The sequence below is a fragment of the Rana temporaria genome, chromosome 4, assembly GCF_905171775.1.
Source record: "Rana temporaria chromosome 4, aRanTem1.1, whole genome shotgun sequence".
Classification (NCBI taxonomy): Eukaryota; Metazoa; Chordata; class Amphibia; order Anura; family Ranidae; genus Rana; species Rana temporaria.
Genome location: NC_053492.1, coordinates 254,225,326 through 254,246,432, shown reverse-complemented (window position 1 = coordinate 254,246,432; position 21,107 = coordinate 254,225,326). Strand labels below are relative to the sequence as shown.

General features: G+C 41.6%; 1 protein-coding gene across 3 annotated transcripts in view; it reads left to right on the top strand.

The window, feature by feature from the left end:
• The window catches only part of ASCC3 (activating signal cointegrator 1 complex subunit 3), an 841,816-nt gene that overhangs the window by 708,139 nt on the left and 112,570 nt on the right, over positions 1-21,107 (top strand). For all 3 annotated transcript variants that reach the window (XM_040350155.1, XM_040350157.1, XM_040350156.1), the window contains 2 exons: positions 3,820-3,931; positions 8,997-9,131. In XM_040350155.1, coding sequence (XP_040206089.1) covers positions 3,820-3,931; positions 8,997-9,131 — 247 coding nt within the window. The remainder of the gene's footprint in view (positions 1-3,819; positions 3,932-8,996; positions 9,132-21,107) is intronic.

Here is a 21,107-nt window from a genome sequence, read left to right as displayed (position 1 = left end):
ATGAGAGATGATCTCATATGTTTACATATGAGATCATCTCTCATTCCCGGCTCTCGCAGACAGCGGTGCTGTCAGGGGAGAGAGGAGACGGATCTGTGTCTCTTGTACATAGAGACACAGATCGGTCACCCCCCCAGTCACCCCCCTTCCCCCACAGTTAGAACACTAATATTAGGGTACACATTAACCCCTTCCTCACCCCCTAGTGTTAACCCCTTCCCTGCCAGTCACATTTATACAGTAATTAGTGCATATTTATAGCACTGATTGCAGTATAAATGTGAATGGCGCCAAAAATGTGTCCGATGTGTCCGCCATAATGTCGCAGTCGCAATAAATGTCGCAGATCGCCGCCATAACTAGTAAAAAAAATAATAATAAAAAAATAATAATTCTGTCCCTTATTTTGTAGGCGCTATAACTTTTGCGCAAACCAGTCGCTTATTGCGATTTTTTTTTTTTTACTAAAAATATGTAGAATACGTATCGGCCTAGACTGAGGATAAAAAATGTTTTTTTTAAAAAAAATTGAGCCATTTATTACAGCAACAATTACATTTTTTTTATTTTTTTTTCAAAATTGTCGCTCTATTTTTGTTTATAGCGCAAAAAATAAAAACCGCAGAGGTGATCAAATACCACCAAAAGAAAGCTCTATTTGTGGGAAAAAAAGGACGTCAATTTTGTTTGGGAGCCACGTCGCACGACCGCGCAATTGTCAGTTAAAGCGACGCAGTGCCGAATTGTAAAAAGTCCTCTGGGCAGGAAGGGGGTTTAAGTGCCCAGTAAGGAAGTGGTTTAAGAGAATTTTTTATTTTATTTATTTTTTTAAGCCCTGATTCACACTGGGCTGCGGGAGTGAAGCCGTGCGAGTTCAGCTGAACTCGCACGATTTCACTCCCGCCGGCAGTCCCGATTTCAGCCGCGATTTAAGAGGCATCTGTGCAGGTTTCTGCACAGATGTCAATGTAAATCGCGGCCCAAAATCGCAAAAAGTAGTACAGGAGCTACTTTTTAAATTCGGTGCAGCGCCGCAGATGCGGCGTCGCACCGATTAGGACGGTGTCATTGCCGACAATTGCCGGCAAATGCAGCCGATTTGAGATGCGATTTCACATGTGAAATCGCATCCCAAATCAAAGCAAAACTTACCCAGTGTGAACCTGGGCTCAACAACATTTTATTTTTTATTTTTTTTGCATTTTAGTGTAAAAATTAGATCTGAGGTCTTTTTATCTGGACCCCCTCTATAACTCAAAACATGCATCCTGTCGAATGTTTTAAACATTTCATATGTAGATTTTTAAGGGTAAAAGTTTGTCACTATTCCACGAGTGTGCGCAACTTTGAAGCGTGACATGTTGGGTATCAACTTACTCTGCGTAACATCATTTTTCACAATATAAAACAATTGGGCTAACTTTACTGTTGTCTTATTTTTTTTATTAAAAAAAGTGTATTTTTTCCAAAAAAGTGTTGTTTTTTTTTAATTTTAATACAATCTATGGTAATGCAACACCTGCTTGAAGCAGGTAAAATGCAGGTCAGAAGGAGGTCAGCTATCGGTCAAATGTATCTGTCTATGAATAAATTCTGAATAATCTCAGAAGCATCTGAAACTGATGTCAAACTTATGCTATCTAATTCCATTCTACTCTCCTAGTAAAGCATGAGTTTGTATTCCATAAGGGTGCTTTCACACCGAGGCGGCAGCGTTTTTAGCATCGCTTTACCGTAATTTTTGCTGAGGTTTTCGGCCGCTAGCGGGGCACTTTTAACCCCTCTAGTGGCTGAAAAAGGCTTAAAATTGCCCGCAAGGTGCCGCTGTAGCATCGCTTTGCTGGCGATTTGCCCATTCACTTCAAACGGCAGGAGCTCCTTTCACACTGAGACTGCTCTGCAGGGGAGCCGTTTTTCAGGGACTTTACAGGCGCTATTTTTACCCAAAAGCGCCTGAAAAATGCCTCAGTGTGAAAAAAATATCCCGGGTTACAATATGAGCAGCCACTCCCCCCCCCCGGTCCCCATTGTGACAGCGAGCCAGGGATCTTCTCCTCGCACCCGCTGTCACAAATATATAAAAAACTGTGGCCGCTCAGGGCTCTGCCAACTTGGCGCCATCATTCATTCACAATGTTCTGTGAATAGGAGAACTGCAAATACCATCATCCATTGTGACTGACGTCTTGTAGTTCTTAATGTTCATTGATTCTTTCTGTCATTCAGTAACTGCCTGCCTGTATGAGGTATAGGGCAGACAGCTACACTAACAGTCTACAGAAGCCTGAGATTGTGCGGGTGCAATGCTTTATCATTTATTTATTTTTTAAAGGTGAACTTATCCTTTAAAGGAGACTTATCCCTTGGCTAACCGCTGAGAGCCTGGGCCAGCCACTCCTGCCCCCTCCACAGCCCAGTGCTATAGTGAGCATAGGGTGGGGCAGAGCAGACAGCAATGCCTGAAAGTCACCAGCTCTCTGCTCATGGAGCACTGAGAACTGAACAATCAGTGGTGTTTATATGTCTCAGTTCTTAGTCTTAAGCCTCGTACACACGATCGGATATCTGATGGAATCTAATCCGATGCATTTTTTCAACGGATATCCGATGAAGCTGACTTTCATCAGTCTTGCCTACACACCATCAGTCTTAAATTTGACCGTGCTAAAACGCGGTGACGTAAAACACTACAACGTGCTGAGAAAAATGAAGTTCAATGCTTTCGAGCATGCGTCGACTTGATTGTGAGAATGCGTGGATTTTTGACCGATGGACTTCCACACAGACGATTGTTTTTTTATATTGTTTTTTTATCTATAGGAAAAATTTAAAACATGTTCTATTTTTTTTACCGATGGTCTGTTTTCATCGGACAAACCGATCGTGTGTACAGGGCTTTAGAGTCAGCGGTGGACAAATGCAGCATCAGACCGATGTTGCACTTTACTAGGTAAGTATGCACTAATCTTCAGCACTGATAGATGGCACTGATGGGCACTGATATATTGGTGGCACTGATGGGCATCACTGATGAGGCACTGGCAGGCATTACTGATGGGCACTGATTTGCAAAATGTATGGCCACTGATTGGCAATCTTGGTGGTCCTGGGTGGCATACCTGGTAGTCATCATTAGTGGGCATTCCTAGTGGTCCTGGGCGGGCATCCTCTGGGGTAGGTTTTTGCGCTGATTAATTATGCTTGATTATCTTCCTGTCAGGAGAGCAGCCAAATGGCTCTCCTCTACTCGCATCTGTCAGACGCGATAGAGGAAAAGCTGATGCACGAATTTTCCTGTTTGCACTGTGATCAGCTGTGATTGGACAAAGCTCATGTAATAAAGAGCCTCCCCTAGAGGCTCTATGCCTGGATCGGAGATGCGTTGTGTCAGACTGACACACCAGACCAGTGAAAGCTACGCTCCGCACCCTCGCAGGCACGTGATCGTGGCTTATCCTGCTGGAAGTCATATGACGTCCAGTCAGGATAACTGAACCACCGTCCAGCTGTCATTCTGCTATAGGCCAGGCAGAAAGTGGTTAAGTACCATTTATGTACTTTGTGAAACATATCCACAATTAATACATTCATCTAGTTTGCCAGATTAGTACATTTTTGACAGGCATGTGACCCATAGTCAATAAGCAGGGATCAAACCAAGTTGGTGAGTAATTTGTGCAAGTCCACAATAATTTATTAACTGAACTAAAATTAGGAGCAATGTGCAGAACCAGTTTTTAATATCATGTCAAGTCCTATTGCTTGAGATGCTGTAGCAAGCATTTTTGTTTTAATGTTTTTCATGTTTGTTTCATTTAGCTACTACAATTTGGAAGATGTTGGACATGATACTATGAATAAATTCCTTTCGAACCTTGTGGAGAAATCACTTATTGACCTTGAATGCTCATACTGTATAGAAATTGCGGAGGTAAGATCGCTTATAGATCAACATTTATTAATTATTTTTAATTGAAAAGTTTTTTGGGTTGAGAATATTTTCAGATTATTATTAGGCAGTGGGGTTGATTTAATAAACCTTTTTTATTTTCCTCAGTTTCCAGATTTTTTTTTTTTTTTTTTTTTGTCAAAGCTTAATTGAACAAACTGAAGTTAGCATTTGATTTGCTACCATGAACAACTGCACCAGATTTTGCACTATCCAGTTTTAGTAAATCAACTGATTAAAAAGTAGTAGAAGTAATACAATTATGAGACAGATGTTCGGTTTTATCATTCTGATCAGATCAAAAAATATTTGAATTAGGAGTACCATTGGCAGAATTATTTGTGATGATTGGAAGTCTGTCAAACTCTTTGAGGGTAACTTACTGGATCAATATAAAACCTTATTATCACACATAGAGATTTTTATGCTTTAAAATCCCTGTAATCACTTGCACATTGTTCACTGCTGTATGTGCAAAAGGCAGTATAGCTTTCATTTTATGTTTGCTGCATCCCCATTTTGATGAAGTTGGTATAGTGATTTGACAGTGTGAACAAGGAAAGGTTAAACTAGATGAAATGTGCCTTTTGCTTTTTTGTTAACCTGACTATGTAACTCTATAAAAAAATTTGTCTTAGCATCCGCTCCCAGTCAGAAATCTACCTGTCATTGATATCTTGTATCTTGATATATAGCCAAAACCTTTATTTTGTATTTTTGGATGAGGTAGGCAAGGGTCACTGGTCCCTGCTGTCTTCTGGAACCTGTGTGTTTCCCAAAAGACAGCGGGGGGGAGACGGGAAGTGGCAAATGCCCGGAGGTGGGTGCAATTACCTGTATTATACAGGTATCTGCACCCCCCTCCTTCCTGAAAGGTGCCAAATGTGACACCGGAGGGGGGAGGGTTTAGAAAAGTTCTATTTTTGTGTGGACCTCCGCTTTAAGCCTCATACACACGATCGGACTTCCAGCGGACTTTTCCCAGGATTTTGGTCCAAAGGGCGTTGGCCATGAACTTGTTCGGCACACCATTTTCAGCCAACAAAACCTAAATATGTGGGTTTTTTTCTGCTCTTTAGCGCCACCCTTTGTGCAACTTCTGCTAATGTTGTCTTAATGTTTAACATTGATTCTAAGCATGTGTGTGTGTACTTTGGATTTTAGTTGGATGGATTTGTGTACACACGATCGGATAAACTGACATAACAGATTTATTGTCAGACAGTTGGTGAGCATGAACAAGCCAACATTTGTTGTCGTTAATTCAGCCAACAATTGTCTGATGGAACATACACCCGGTCGAATTATCCGGCACAACACGTCCGTCAGACAATTATGCCCATAAAATTAGATTGTGTGTACGGGCCTTAATAATCTTCTATGAAATGGCCTGATGCTATCAGGTAATGCTCAATTTCGATCATAAGTTACCACCTTGAATGAGGTTTCTCAGTGCTTGATCTTTTGCAGTTGTTTACACTCAAAACACTGTCACATGGTGTGCACATATTGCTTGTATCATTTATCAATTTAATTTACAAATATGGCTACCTTTCAGGTGCTACTTAACCACTTCAGCCCCGGACTATTTGGCCCAAAGACCAGAGCACTTTTTGCAAAAAAAAATCCCACAAATGGAGCTTTCTTTTGGGAGTATTTGATCACCTCTGCAATTTTAATAGAGCAACAATTTTGGAAAAAAAAAGCAATATTTTGTTCTTTTCGCTACAATAAATATCCCCAAAAAATAAATATAAAAATCAAAATTTCCTCATTTTAGGCCGATACTTATTCTTTTACATATTTTTTGTAAAAAAAATTGTAATAAGCATATCTTGATTGGTTTGCGCAAAAGTTATAGTGTCTACAAAATAGGGGGTAGTTTTATGGCATTTTTATTATTATATTTTTTACTTGTTATGGCGGCGATCTGCGATTTGTTTCATGACTGCAACGACATGGCGGACACGTCGGATACTTTTGACTCTATTTTGGGACCATTCACATTTATACAGCAATTAGTGCTATAAAAATGCATTGATTACTGTATAAATGTGACTGGCAGTGAAGGGGTTAACCACTAGGGGCAGGAAGGGGTTAAGTGTGTCCTAGGGAGTGATTCAAATTGTTATCACTGCTGCTCCTGATGAGAGGGAGCAGACGATCAGTGACAGAGCAGGGAGATGCCTTGTTTACAAAGGTATCCCCCCATTCTGCCGTTCCGTGACCCGATCGCAGGACACAGGCAGACATCGAGTCTGCGGGACCTGCGGCCACCGTCATGGAGACCACAGCGGGCGTGCGCGTGCCCGCTAGGGGGCAGGATTCAAAGCAACGTATATATACATTGCTTTGCCTGCCCGTGCCATTCTGCCGACATATATCTGCGTGAGGTAATCGGCAAGCAGTTAAAATGGTTGTAAAGGCAGACGTTTTTTTTATCTTAACCACTTAAGGACAGAGCCTATTTCTGAGATTTGATGTTTACAAGTTAATTTTTATATTTTTTTGCTAGAAAATTACTTAGAACCCTCAAACATTTTATATATATTATTTTTTTCTAACACCCTAGAGAATCAAAAAAAGGGGAGGTAGAAACCAAAAGGTTTCAGAAAGAATTCGTTCCTAGAGAATCAAATGGCGGTCATTGCAATATTTTTTTAAAAATTATACAGGTTGCATATTTTGAGTTACAGAGGAGGTCTAGGGTTATTGCTCTCGCTTCAACGATCGCGGCAATACCTGACGTGTGGTTTGAACACTGTTTTAATATGTGGGCGCTGCTCATGTATGCGTTCTCTTCTGCGTGTGACCTCATCAGGACGGGGCGCTTTAAAAAAAAAATATTATTTATTTAACTTTTTTTCAACACTGTTTTTTTTTTTCTTTTTTAAATGTTGTCACTTTTATTCCTATTACAAGAAATGTAAACATCCCTTGTAATAGAAACAAGCATGACAAGTCCTCTTAAATATGAGATCTGGGGTCAAAAAGACATCAAATCCCATATTTAGACTAAAATGCAATAAAAAAAATGTTTTATGCCATTCTAAAAAAAATAATTGCTTAAGAGCATTGAGCAGAAGTGACGTTTCCGCCCTGCAGTGGTATGGAGAACACAAATGTCAAAATGCCACTGACACAGAAGGATCGAATTGCCTCTGCCGCTGCCGACGGCTCCGGTGATCTTGCGGCGTATTTGCCGCAGAGACCACTTTTATCTGAAAGAGGACTGCCCGCTCTTGAAGAGGGGAACTAGGGTTATGGTAGCTAGCTGCTACCATAACAATGGTATTCCTCTTCAACCTAGCAACGTATAATGATGGTGGGCAGTCCGTAAGTGGTTAATGCATTCTATGTGTTAAGATAAAAAGCCTTCTGTGTGCAGCAGCCCCCCTCAGCACCCCCTAATACTTACCTGAGCCCCATCTCTATTCAGCAATGTCCACAAGTCCCTCCCCCTCCTGATTGGCTGAAACACAGCAGCGGCGCCTTTGGCTCCCGTGACTGTCAATCAAAGTCAGTTAGCCAGGAAAAAAACGAAATAGTCTGATTTTCGCACCCAAATATTGCATGGGGGGGACTTTTGATTAAGCCAGGATCCAAGTGTTTATAGCCAGCCTCACATGCAGTATACAACAATCACAGTTTTGTAAAGGCAAATATAACTTAATGTACCCAGTGTTATGAGTCTGGTGAGAGCCTGATCCTGTAATTTAAAGTCAGATTGGGTGAAATTTTTCTGGCTAAAGGTGTCAGACATTTTTTAGGAGAAATGGCGACCGGCCCTGTTAAAAAGATAGCAATTGTAGCTTCCCTTTTCATGCATTTTTATGGATAGCAAAGAAGTAAGAAGATGCATGTCCACCCACATGCCTGGTGTCTATGGCTGTCCTGACGTTTGGTTTGTTGAGGCTGTTGGCATTCAAACCATTGTTATTTTTTGTTGTTGAATTGTGATGTCCAGGCTAACAATGATACAAAAGTTAGTATGAGGAATATACTGTACATACATATATATATATATATATATATATATATATATATATATATATATATTATTATATATATATATATATATATATATATATATATATATATATTATTATTATTTTTTTTGTTTAATAATTCCAAGCCATTAAAATTAAGTTCCACATTCTTAGAATAATATAAGAGTTAATATCTAATACTCTGTGTTTAGCGGTTTGGATCATTCATAGATCACTGCTCATGTATTTAGCTAATGAAAACAAATGAATGGTATGAGTACAGAGGAGTCCGTGCCTAATTAGGGATATTTCACAACTTGACACTATATGCTGAAGTATAAATGATAACATTCAAACGTCTCTAAGGTATAAATTAAACATGGGAAATGTGTGCTGTTAAATACAAACCAAGAAAAAGTGTCAAACTGCTTAGTATAGCTATTTTGCTTTAGGAGAAAATTTACACCAAAACTTTAATATAATGCAGGGTTACATATTTTTCCTGTGTATTAATCTATCGGCCATTTACAATACTGATCATTAATTCTGTTAATATTTCTTGAACAGGTGCTCTAGGGTAAGAAACTTTAGAACAGATTTATAAAAATTATTTGTTTATAAAAACTTTATATAATGAGGCATAATTCCAAATATACTGAAAACTAGATGTGGTGTTTAATACAATACACTCTAAGGAAAGGGAATATCTTGAATAAATAGCTAATGTATATGTAATGAAGAAATGAAGGGGGGGGGATTCATTTCTATTACTCAGCACATGGATGGTTTGTAAAAAGATCCAAAATATAGACATAATATGCTGAGTTTTTACGTTAATAAATTCCATCTACATTAGGTGCTTTATTTTCTTGCAAGAAGAAAAGGTAAATTGATTATCTGATAATATTGAATGGTATGATTACAGTTTTTTACCATTGTGCTTTAAAATAAAAAACATACCTATCAGATTTGTACTATTTGCTAGACAGAATTGAGGAAGGCTGAATGCAGGGTGTTGAGTAACGATGTCATTTGTCTTTTTTTCTGTTTATTTTTAGGATAGTCGCAGTATTGAGCCACAAACCTATGGGCGAATTGCCTCTTATTATTATCTGAAACACCCGACTGTTCGCATGTTCAGGGACCGACTGAAAGCAGATTGCACAGTTGAAGACCTGCTTTCTGTACTGACAGTAAGTAACATTTCTCCTAATCATATGCTTGATTTACTAGTCTGTTTTTGTTTTTGTTTTTTACATTGTGTTCTCACATTCATTTAATACACATTTAGCATAATAATACATTAGATGGAATATTTAGCATCTACTACTCGTGTTTCATCCTTTGTTCTTGACATATTACCGTATTTATCGGCGTATACCGCGCACTATTTTGCCCTGAAAATCAGGGCAAAATCGTGGGTGCGCGATATTCGCCGATACCCGCTTTCCCGCGCCGAGTTTGAATACTGCACCGACATATACTGAGCGCAGTACACTCGTGTATAGTCGGGCAGTCTCTGCTACACTCGCGCTCACGTCCTGTACGTCCAGGACGTCAGCCCGAGCATTGCCGACTATACGCGAGTGTACTGCGCTCGTTATATGCCGGCGCAGTATTCAAACTCGGCACGGTAAAGAGGGAAACGAGCGAAAAGGACGCCGGACCCGACGAAGAGGACAACCGAAGCCGCAGACGGACGCCGAACCCGACGAGGCCGCCGATGGATGCAGTGCAAGACACCAAACTGTAAGTACAAAAATATTTTTTTCACAGGAATTTCTGGGCAAATTTAGGGGTGCGCGCTATACGCGGGAGCGCGCTATACCCCAATAAATACGGTATATGCATTATTTGTGTTTTACATGTAAAGATGATTACACATACCTTGACTTTACACTTCTCACTCCTTAATGCTTTTCAGTGGAACCCAATTTTTCACTAACATTTTCTGTATTTAATGATACTTAATACATACACAATCAGCTTTATTTTTCAAATAAGTATTAATAGAAATAGAGGCAATACTAGCAACATAATTATGTAGAGGAAATGTGTGTTTTATCAAAGCACCTAGGGGACATGTAGACCAACAAAATCAGTCACCATTACTAAAAGCTAGTGAAAAAAACAAGCTGCTAATAACTATTGAAAACAGCCATTTTAAAACAACTTTATGTTGATAGGTTTCCCTCACAGCTGGTCGTGTGATGTCACCTCGCTTGACATGGGCGTATGCACTACAAGTGTACTTTGAAGTGCAGTCACTGAAGATCTGAGGGGGACATGCAAGAAAAATAAAAAACAGAATTTTTGCTTGTACATGATTGAATGATAAAATCAGCAGAGCTTCCCCTAATTCCAGAACTTCCCCTCAGATCTACAGCGACTGCACTTCCAACTTGTAGTGCAGAGTGGATTTCCCTTTAGTAAATCAACCCTATGCCTCCAAAATGGTGCATCTCCGCTATCATTTTTAATTATATGCTGCCATTATCTCAACTTGTGCTGTTCTATGTATATAACAGTTTATTTGCACAGTATAACTTGATAAGTATATATTTTTTGTACTTGCAAAATCTCCCTTTTTTAATATATATACTGGTTTCTATATTTTGGGATGATCATTATGGGTACCCTTTCATTGCCTTAAATGATATATGTTTGATATACTAATGTTGGTCTGCAGGATCTTCTATCTAACCTGTTTGATTTAATTATTATGAACAGCTATGTTATTATAGGGTACTGTACCATTATTTATTTTTTGTGATTTACTTTTTGTCAACTGACATAATAAATGTACTTTTCTTCCATTTATTCTATTTCTACCATATAGTGTTCCATGTCATATTGCTGCCAAAACGGAATCAGCACGTTCCTTTGTGTTTTAGGTTATTAAAAGTTTTTATTATGCTGGAGATTTTAAATGTTCCTTTATTTTCTACTTGAAACTTGTTAATAGTTATCTTTTTTCATTGGGATAATAGATTGCATATAAATTTGAGTTGCGTAGTAGTGATTTAATTTTAAGTGATGCTTTTTTTGCAAGCTAATCCTCTGGTAGAGTTAAAGCGGGGGTTCACCCCAAAAAAATAATTTTTAACATTAAATCTAGCAGAGCCAGCATAGTAAGGGCATTTACTTTCGGCAGGTAATTTTTTTTTTCTCCGTACATACCTTTATATTCTGGTTTTGTCCAGGGCTTCCGGGTTTCGATGATTGACGGCTTGTGAAACAGGTGACCTGTCGCACAACACGCGTCACCAGATGTCGGGAAATAGCCGAGCTGCGAGTTGGCACTATACGGAGCCTGCGCAGTCAGCCCTACACGGCGGCCACAGGCGCTGTATAGTGCCGACTCGCAGCTCGGCTATTTCCGGAAATCTGGTGATGCGCGTTGTGTGACAGGTCACCTGTTTCACAAGCCGTTAATCATCGAACCGAAGGATAGGAACGCCCAGTCCCGCAGTCATCGGAACCCTGAGGCAGGGATAGAAACGCCCAGTCCCGGAGTCCTCAGAACGCGGAAGCCCTGGACCAAATCAGAAATATAAAGGTATGTATAGAAAAAAAAAAAAAAACCTGACGAAAGTAAATGCCCTTACTATGCTTAGTCTAATGTTAAAAATTAGTTTTTAGGGTGAACCTCCACTTTAAAGTGTATGTCTGAGGAAAGGACCAATCTGAAACATTAACATTTAGAATGGAACATGCTAACAGGAAGACTTTTTTATTGCACAAGAGACATACTATAGGAGTAATTCAATAAAGCATGTGTGACACGTTTCTCACACAGTGGTCATATTAACAACTCCTGTTACAAATGGATGCAAGCCATACATGAGTTTTTTTGCTATCTCCAGCTCATGCAACCGATTCAGGTAGTTATGTGCGTTGCTTTTACATTCTGGCACTATGGCTGTGGAAAATTCCTTTAGAAATACTGTCTAATCTACAATAAGAAAAATGAAGGCAAATAAGACCTCAATCCTGTTGGAGTTAATTGCATCACATGTGTAAGTTCTATATTGCAAACAAAATTCTGCAACAGATTAATTTACAACTTACCAAGTTACATGAATCTGTAGCAAGTTGGGCCATTTGTTGCACAGACAGGAGACCAATTTGTGAAGATTATCTTTTTATGAATTCCAGGGTGCTTGTACATTTCTTGGGACTGTAGGCCATACTCTTTACCCAACAACCTTACTCCAGGCACCATAGCAAATAAACACACTGACCCACCATTGGCGAATAAAGGCCGCGGTAACTTTATTGGTTTAAACACAAAGCATTTTAAATTCAACAAAATCGTTTTAATTCATAACTTCAAATATCAAAAATTTGCCATTAATCAAGCAAAACCAAAATATGTGCAACTGCTCAGTTTTTGTAACTCGAGCAGTATTTAAATCATTAATTGACATATCACGTCCCCCTTGGACTCCCAAGGTGACGCCTACCACATAAAATTTACCGCGACAGGGGAGGAGGGAGGGAGTTCTTCAGCTGCTGCTGCCAAGGGAAAAGAGGGAGATTCCCAGCCCAGCCAGTCCTTATAAAGCCTTTCCTGCTCCCAGAAGCTTCCGTCGCATCCCATTGGCTGGCTGATGATCCCAGAATTAAAGGAACAGTACCTAGGAATTACCTGCAAACATAGACTAACTACAACCCATAAACCAGCGCCTGATACCATATTAACCCCGTGATGGCCACAATCCCACTCAAGTGGGCTCCTAATGTGCCCCCTTTCTTATGGGACTGTAGGCCATACTCTTTACCCAACAACCTTACTCCAGGCACCATAGCAAATAAACACACTGACCCACCATTGGCGAATAAAGGCCGCGGTAACTTTATTGGTTTAAACACAAAGCATTTTAAATTCAACAAAATCATTTTAATTCATAACTTCAAATATCAAAAATTTGCCATTAATCAAGCAAAACCAAAATATGTGCAACTGCTCAGTTTTTGTAACTCGAGCAGTATTTAAATCATTAATTGACATATCACGTCCCACAAGCCGGGTATGAGCATCAGGCCCGGCCCCACCCCACCTCCGCGGCCTGCTCAATTCCATACTGCAATCCCAAATTAAAAATATCGATACCCACGTCCGAGAGGTGGACGCCATCCTGCCTGTATAACCCGGTAAAGCCCCCCTCTAAATCAACGTGCCTGTAAGACAAACCACCAATTTGTGGCATGAACTTGTGCATGGCCCGATTTATCCGCTTCCTCATCTTCTCCATGGCCCTCCTCTGCGGAGAGGAGAGCCAAGAGAAGCGTGGAATGATTTCTGAGAAAATTAAAATAGTGCCTGGAGAGGCTAGTGAAAACCGCTGCAGATCCCTTTGGATCAAAAATAGCAAATCCAAAGTCCTTACTTTGCCCAAATCGTTCCCACCTGCATGAACTAATAATACATCCGGCTTAGGCCAACGCTGACTAAGCCCACTTAAGTGAAAGTAAAGTTGGTGCCACTGAAGTCCCCGCACACCTTTCCAAAAAACCTGGAATGATTCCGGACAAAGCGATAAATTCGTTGAATACCTACGCAAGGCCGCTCTCTTATGCGCCCAGTGAATGTAGGAATGTCCCAGAATCCAAATTGTGCGGGGCTGACCTGAAATTTAAATAAACAGGTTAGGACGAACGTAAACTTTAAAACAATTTGATTTCCACCTCCCCATGTCTTTAATGTCTGACTCACATACTCCTCTCCGGGCCGCTTCTGATGCAGCGCCAATTCTAAATGAGTGGGAGGATATCCTCATATTTTGCAAACCCAACTTTAGCAGGCATTTGCGTAATACCGCATCAAATTGATATTTGGTAAGCGGCCCTCCATTCTGGTGAACCAAAAATAACCCTGGAACTGGGGGCCTGACGACCAAAAAACGAGTCACCGCATCTATGGGGCAGACAGATTTAACGCCCTGAGCTGCCAACCGAATCCTCGCACCTTTACCCAACGCGTCGGTCTTAGAACGACTTATCCATAACTGAATTCCCGAGGTATCTACCGTTACGTGGTCGACTAAAATACCCGACCCACCCAGTTTAGATTTAGGGATTAGCTCTGATATGCGTAGAGCCCCATGAAAAGCAAGCACGAACGCCGTTCTAAAAAGTATGGACTCGAAAACCGAAAAACAAACGGACGACGCTATCTCGCACAACTTTCCCAAAAGGTCGAGTGAAATCGGCCTTCTGTCATCCGGGACAAAATTAACCCTTTTATACCCTTTCAAGGCCTGTTTCACTGAGAAGAAAGCTGTGCACGGCGCAAAACCCCGCAGTCGGCAAAAAAAGGAAATTCCTGCTAAGGTTTTTGATATATGGCTGAAAGACAAACTTTGCTCCATAAGGGAAGCCACAAACGCTAATAATGACCCCTCGGACGGGCGGCCGTCACTAACTCCTAAATCTTCTGCAAAGGACAGCCAGCTCTTCCAAGAAGCAGCATAGCACAACCACGTCTTTGGTGCCACCGAGCCCTGTATTGCTCTTGAAACAATGTCCAGATTAGGTCCCACAAAAATTCCGGGCAACGCATCCCTTCCACATCCGCCTCCGGAAGCAGCTGACGAAAACGGTCCATCTGAAACCGAGATAACGCATCGGCAAGATTATTTTGCACTCCCGGTGTGTGCTTGGCTTTTAGCCAAACATTAAAGTGTAAGCAAAGAAAAACAACCTGTCTTAAAATCTTGACCACCAACAACGACTTTGACGAAAGGCAATTGATGGCAAAGAGGACCCCTTTATTGTCTGTTTCCACCAGAATCCTTTTGTTTGCAAACTGAGCTCCCCACAACGTCAATGCCACCAAAATCGGGAACAACTCTAACAGGACAATGTTTCTTGTGACCTCCTGAACCACCCAAGACTCTGGCCATGCTGCACAGCACCAGTGTGTTCTCCATATCGCGGCAAAGCCCTTGGACCCTGCCGCATCCGTGAATAACCTAAAATCTGGCGCCGCAACAAATTCTTCCTGAAAAAACGATCTGCCGTTATACGTTTCCAGGAAACGTGCCCAGACCATCAAATCTGCCTTAATCGACGTTGTCAGCCTGACGTGGGCAAACGGGGAGTTTAAGCCAGCAATCGCTAGGTACAAACGACGCGAAAAAATCCGTCCAACGGGCATGATCCTGCCAGCAAAAGCCAGGACGCCTAGCAGCGACTGCATCTCCTTGAGTCGCACTTTCTTTCTTGCCAGAAAGGAGGCTAGCAAAGAATTTAATTTCACCAATTTTGCCTCCGGCAAACGAAACTCCATCTTACACGTGTCTATACATATGCCCAAGAACTCCAGAGATGTCACCGGTGTACACGTCTTCTCCTCCGCCAGCGGGACGCCAAACTGCGCCGCCATATCCTGAAAAGCCTGCAATAGCTCCTGACAACTCCCCGAATCCTGTGGTCCTATAAACATAAAATCATCCAGGTAGTGGACAATATTGCCACTACCTGAACGAAAACCAACTACCCAATGCAGGAAAGACGAGAACGCCTCAAAATACGAGCATGATACGGAACACCCCATGGGCAAACACCTATCAAAGAAATAGGCCCCGTCAAAATAAAAACCTAAAGAATTAAATGCCTCCGGGGCTATGGGCAACAGTCTAAAAGCCGATTTAATATCGGCTTTCGCCAGTAACGCACCTGGACCACACTGCCGTATTTTAACGATCGCCTCCTCAAAAGTCGCATACGTAACCGAGCAAAGTTCCACATCAATCTCGTCGTTAAGCGAATCGCCTTTAGGGAAGGACAAATGGTGTATAATCCTATACGTATTCTGCTCCCTCTTGGGCACCACCCCTAGAGGTGATATGCGGAAATCGTCAAAGGGGGGGTGCTCAAAAGGACCTGCAATGCGACCCTCTGCAATTTCTTTCTCAACCTTTTCCCTCACAATTTGTGGAAACTGACTGGCCGATTTTAAATTGCCCACTACGGTGCATCCGGCCCCTGAGAATGAAGGGAGGGGAAAACCAAACTCAAAACCTCTACTGAGGAACTGCGCCGTCACCTGGTCTGGATATATTTCCAGCCATGGGCGCATATTTTCCAGCCTCACTGGCGTGCAGGCTTTTTGGAAAAATATCCCTAGCACTCTGACTGGCAGCATTTGCCGACTTCTTTAAACACTTGGCCGCAGGGTGAGCCCCTGCGCAATATGAACACTCGTGTCTATATTTACAAGCCGCATTCCAGCGGCACTGGCTGTCATTGAACGCGAAACAGCTCCCTTTCCTAAAAGCTGCGCCTGAAGTGGGAACCGCAGCTGGCTTTGTCATGGCAGACCTCTGAGGGGCCAACAGATTTAGCCACAGGCCCACGTCTTTCATACCCCAACGCAGCGAGGGGTGGACCGCCAATTTTTGCCTAAATGACTCGTCATAATAAAACCATCCGAGTCCACCAAAGCTCTTGTAAGCCTCCAATATATGATCCACATGCTGGAACAGACCACTACTGCGTTCCGGGTATTTTTCTGTCATAACACCTGCAAAAATGCAAAATGCTTGCAACCAGTTATTGAATGACCTAGGTATGGGTCTGCGTCTGTCGTCATCATGTTTCTCATTCTTTTCCATTTTAGCCATAAAGTCTTTCTGGGAGGGTAACAGGGATAAGATGTCCATAAATTCCCCTTTCCAAATTTTATCCTTCACTGACATGCTCAGGTGAAACCCCAGGGGAGAAATTTCGCAGGGCATTACCTCTTTCATGCATGCCTCTGGCACGCTGACCCTCCCAGGGGGATTACCCTCCCCCGCCATACTCCCCTGGGCCATAGACACATTGGGGGGTTGATGTATTGGAGCAGTGGAGGAATGTGAGGTAAGTATGGGGTTAAACATTAAATGTGAAACAGGACTTGCAGCCACAGTACCAGCAGGGGTCAGTGTTCTAACCAAAGAGGACAGTGAATCTACAATAACATTCAGAGCCTGTAACTGAGCACACTCACCCACTGCTTGAGGCTGTGCATTGACGGCTGGACCGGGTTCTCCTCTATGCATAGACGCTGCAGGCTCCAGCCTGACAGGTAAGACTTGCTGCTCCTGTCCCCTCAGAGGGACCTGTTGCTGAATGGGTGGACGTGGGGGGAGCGGGCGCCCCCTCCCCACGCTTGCACTGGGCTGCGCTGCTCTGCCTCCCCTGGCTTTTCCCCTCGCAGGTGACTGTGAAAGATTCCTCTTCTGCCGTCCTGAACGGCGCACACTTGCTGGAACGCCCCCGCCATCTTCCTCCTCGCCCATGCCGCGCCTCCGCTCCTCCTCTTCAGTTGGTAGGGATTCCCTTGTACGCTCAGGAGGCTGACTCCTCCGCGCTCTGACAGGGGGCTCCTCACTTGCAGACGCACTCTCTCCCTGCTGCTCAGTGGGTAACATAAACCCAGCGCCTGTCTCCACTCCGGCTGTCTGTTCTTCAGGGACAATGTCCCCCATAGTTAAACAGCGCTTGAGCCATTCTTCCCCCCCTTCGCTGCCTGCCTTCTCTAAAAGTTTCTTAAAGAGAGACTCCATACCTTTAGAGAGAGGGGCAGCTAAACCAGGAAGTCCAAGTTCTTCAGCTGCTGCTGCCAAGGGAAAAGAGGGAGATTCCCAGCCCAGCCAGTCCTTATAAAGCCTTTCCTGCTCCCAGAAGCTTCCGTCGCATCCCATTGGCTGGCTGATGATCCCAGAATTAAAGGAACAGTACCTAGGAATTACCTGCAAACATAGACTAACTACAACCCATAAACCAGCGCCTGATACCATATTAACCCCGTGATGGCCACAATCCCACTCAAGTGGGCTCCTAATGTGCCCCCTTTCTTATTAGACTATAGACAGAGCTGAGTATGCTCATCTCAGTGTACATTCTCTGCATTTATGGTGCCAGGATGAATTGATTTGTGCAAATGTAGGGAAGTCATGTCATTTTGTGTGTGCCATTCAAGATGGCTAAAGATACCAAACACGGAAGAAGACCTGGTGAAGAAGTCTGTGTTGAGGGGGAAATGTGCAGGGATAGAATTCCTGGAGGAATGGGTGTGCATGAACTTTAGTTCCACATTAAGGGCCAGTTCACACCAGACGCAGTTTTGTTCAGTTTTGTGTGCTTTTTTTCTGCACAAAATGCATGCACAGTGTTTTCTATGTATTCCAATAACTCTAGTTCACTCCATGCAGTCAGTTTTTGCACCGGAAACTGACTGCATGGTGTGAACTAGAGCCATTGAAATACATGTAAAACACTGTGCATGGATTTTTAGTGCAGAATGCAGAAAAAAATGCACACGGAACTGCGTCTGGTGTGAACTGGCCCTTGATGCATTTCAAGTACAGAAAATAGCTGTTGATCCAGAAATCCAATAATTTCCAAACCTCCAGCTTAATTCCACATCACTGCCAGTTTAAGCTGACATCTTTGCTTCTGCTGCAATTAAACACCCAAACAGAGTTATCGACTTTGGCCAGTTCTCTTCGTTGGTTTACAAAACTCACTTATGGTATGGAAACGAGGATAGGGGGTGTTCTATAGTTTAGCAGGGAAAAACTGGATGGGGCTGACAGCACTACTTGGAATTTCAGTACAGCATAAGTACTGTTGCCCACTCTGGCTGAAAGTAAGGAGCACACTGGATTTCAGATCACTAGGTATTTTTCTTTACTTGTACATTAATATTTTTAAAGGGCTAAAACATGTGGAAATGTGCAGTTATTGCAGGGATTTATCAATGTTTTATTTTGTCCAGACATTCAAATATGCCCAAGCTTAGTAGTACATTTCCAGAGGACCTCTAAACATACCCTGTTTTTTACATGGATTTAGTTTAACTCTAATTAGTAATTATGTTCACTTTCGAGGTGTCCCCATTAAAGGTGTCAATTGAAAGATTTTATCAGTCGGATTCTTGTAAAATAAATGATACAGCATTTTGGAGACTTTTTTTCCCATGATTTTTTTTTTTTTTTATGCAGTGTGATTTAATGAGCTTCCTAATTAAGGCAATTGCTTCACACATCCATTGTCAGCTAGTATCATTGCATCTGTCTGGTGCTAATGCCTTTTCTCTACTTATGGAAGCATTTAACAGTTTTGGCAACAGGGAATAACATGCCATGGGGTAAATAGGCTAATTAGCTTTAAGTGAAATTGTCAGGGGAGAATGACACAAAAAGTAAAGCAGGATGCTGTGAATATAGAGAAAAATAACAGCAGAATGTTGAAAATTCCTGTATTCAAAACGATTTCTTTATTAAATGGTAAAAGACTTTCATTTTGCATGTTCGGCTCTTTCTCTTTTTTAACTGGACAAGCCCCCAGCAGGCTGATCTTTTAGCCTGACCTCCCTGCTCTTCCATCTGCTGTGAAGTCATTTCATTGCACCTATACTGTTAGACAAGCATTGGAGGATGGGCACACTACTACAAAACACACAAAGCACTTTATACTAACTTTACAACCATACACTTAATCTTAACAGTAAATAATACTAATAATAGTTCTACATATTGATATATTGATATACTTGTATATCAGTGATAATTTTAGAATGTTAATGTATTTTTCCCTCTGTTCACAATCTGTTGGCTATTCAAATCTACTGCATACAGTAATAATGTGGTAATAATTTACAACAGCAGTCCACACAGCCAAAGAAATCGGTAAATTATCTATTACTACTAGCAAGAAAATACTGCGCCTGATCATTCTTTAGCAGCCAGAATTTGTTTCTCACAGAGCTTCTAGTATAAACTGCAGGCTCTATAAAAAATGATTTTATACAAATAGAAACTGCAAGGAGTTAAGATAATACTTGGTGTTTAAAAAAAGGAAGAACATTTATTTATTTATTTTGTTCAAAACCTAGGTCCAGTTCATTAAAAGGGGCCTGGACATATATGTATGAAGCCATTTAAATGTGCACTAGGTGCCATGTTTTTTGTTTAAAGGGGTTGTAAAGGTTTTTTTTTTTTTTTTCTAAATAGGTTCCTTTAACCACTTCCATACCGGGCACTTACGCACCTTCCTGCCCAAGCCAATTTTCAGCTTTCAGCACTGTCGCACTTTGAATGACAATTGCGCGGTCGTGCTACACTGTACCCAAACAATTTTTTTATCATTTTGTTCCCACAAATAGAGCTTTCTTTTGGTGGTATTTGATCACCTCTGCGGTTTTTATTTTTTGCGCTATAAACAAAAGAAGAGTGACAATTTAAAAAAAAAACACTATTTTTTACTTTTTTATTTAATAAATATCACATTTTTTTTTAAAAAAAATATTTTTTTCCTCAGCAGGTGCTTTCCTGAGCCGCTGCTCTGCTTGTCCGTTCAGACATGAGCCGTGACTCAGGCCCGCCCCCTCTCTCTCCTCATTGGCTGACTGGCTGTGATTGACCACTGTTTCAAACAATGAGGAGGGAGAGTCCCCAGATAGTCAATGCTCTTGTGCACATCGCTGAATCGAGAGGGAGCTCAGATAAGTATGAGGGGGGGGGGGGCTGCTGCACACTGAAGGTTTTTTACCTTTAAGGCAAAAAACTGTCAGCCTTTAGGACCACTTTAATCTGAGGAGTACAGAAAACAACCCTAACACACTAAGTTAAGGACTTTAACGGTACCCAATAGATAAAATGTAAAAAAGAAAGTTATTATACAAAATTGAAAATGTATAAATATAACATAGTAGTATAAAAGTATACCACAGACAAGACAAAAATTTATGATGCTCTCAGTGTTTTCCTCATCAACCCCACTGCAGTCAGGGGATGAGTGGTTCGCTGTAGTTTGGATACAGGTGCGTTTTCACAGGTCGTATTCTGCTTATTTAGAAAGATATATTGCAGCCCATCTTTTAGAGTTCATAAACAAGAACACAAAGTCACACCAAATGGTCATCCTACAAACAGCTGCTGCCAATCCTTTGGTCGCAATGGGGTAGTCCACACAGCTTTCTTTGAGGATAACAAGGTCCCATTCACAGTTTTGAGTGGGTGTGAATCCAGTATCTATGAAGTTAGGCCCACCATCCATGTAGTCTAATGTGTCCAAAGAAAATGTGGGTTAATGAGGAATAGCAGGAGGAGGACACAAACGTGTCATTGTCTTGAGCCTGACAAGGATGATTCTTGATTCTTTTTCTTCTGTTT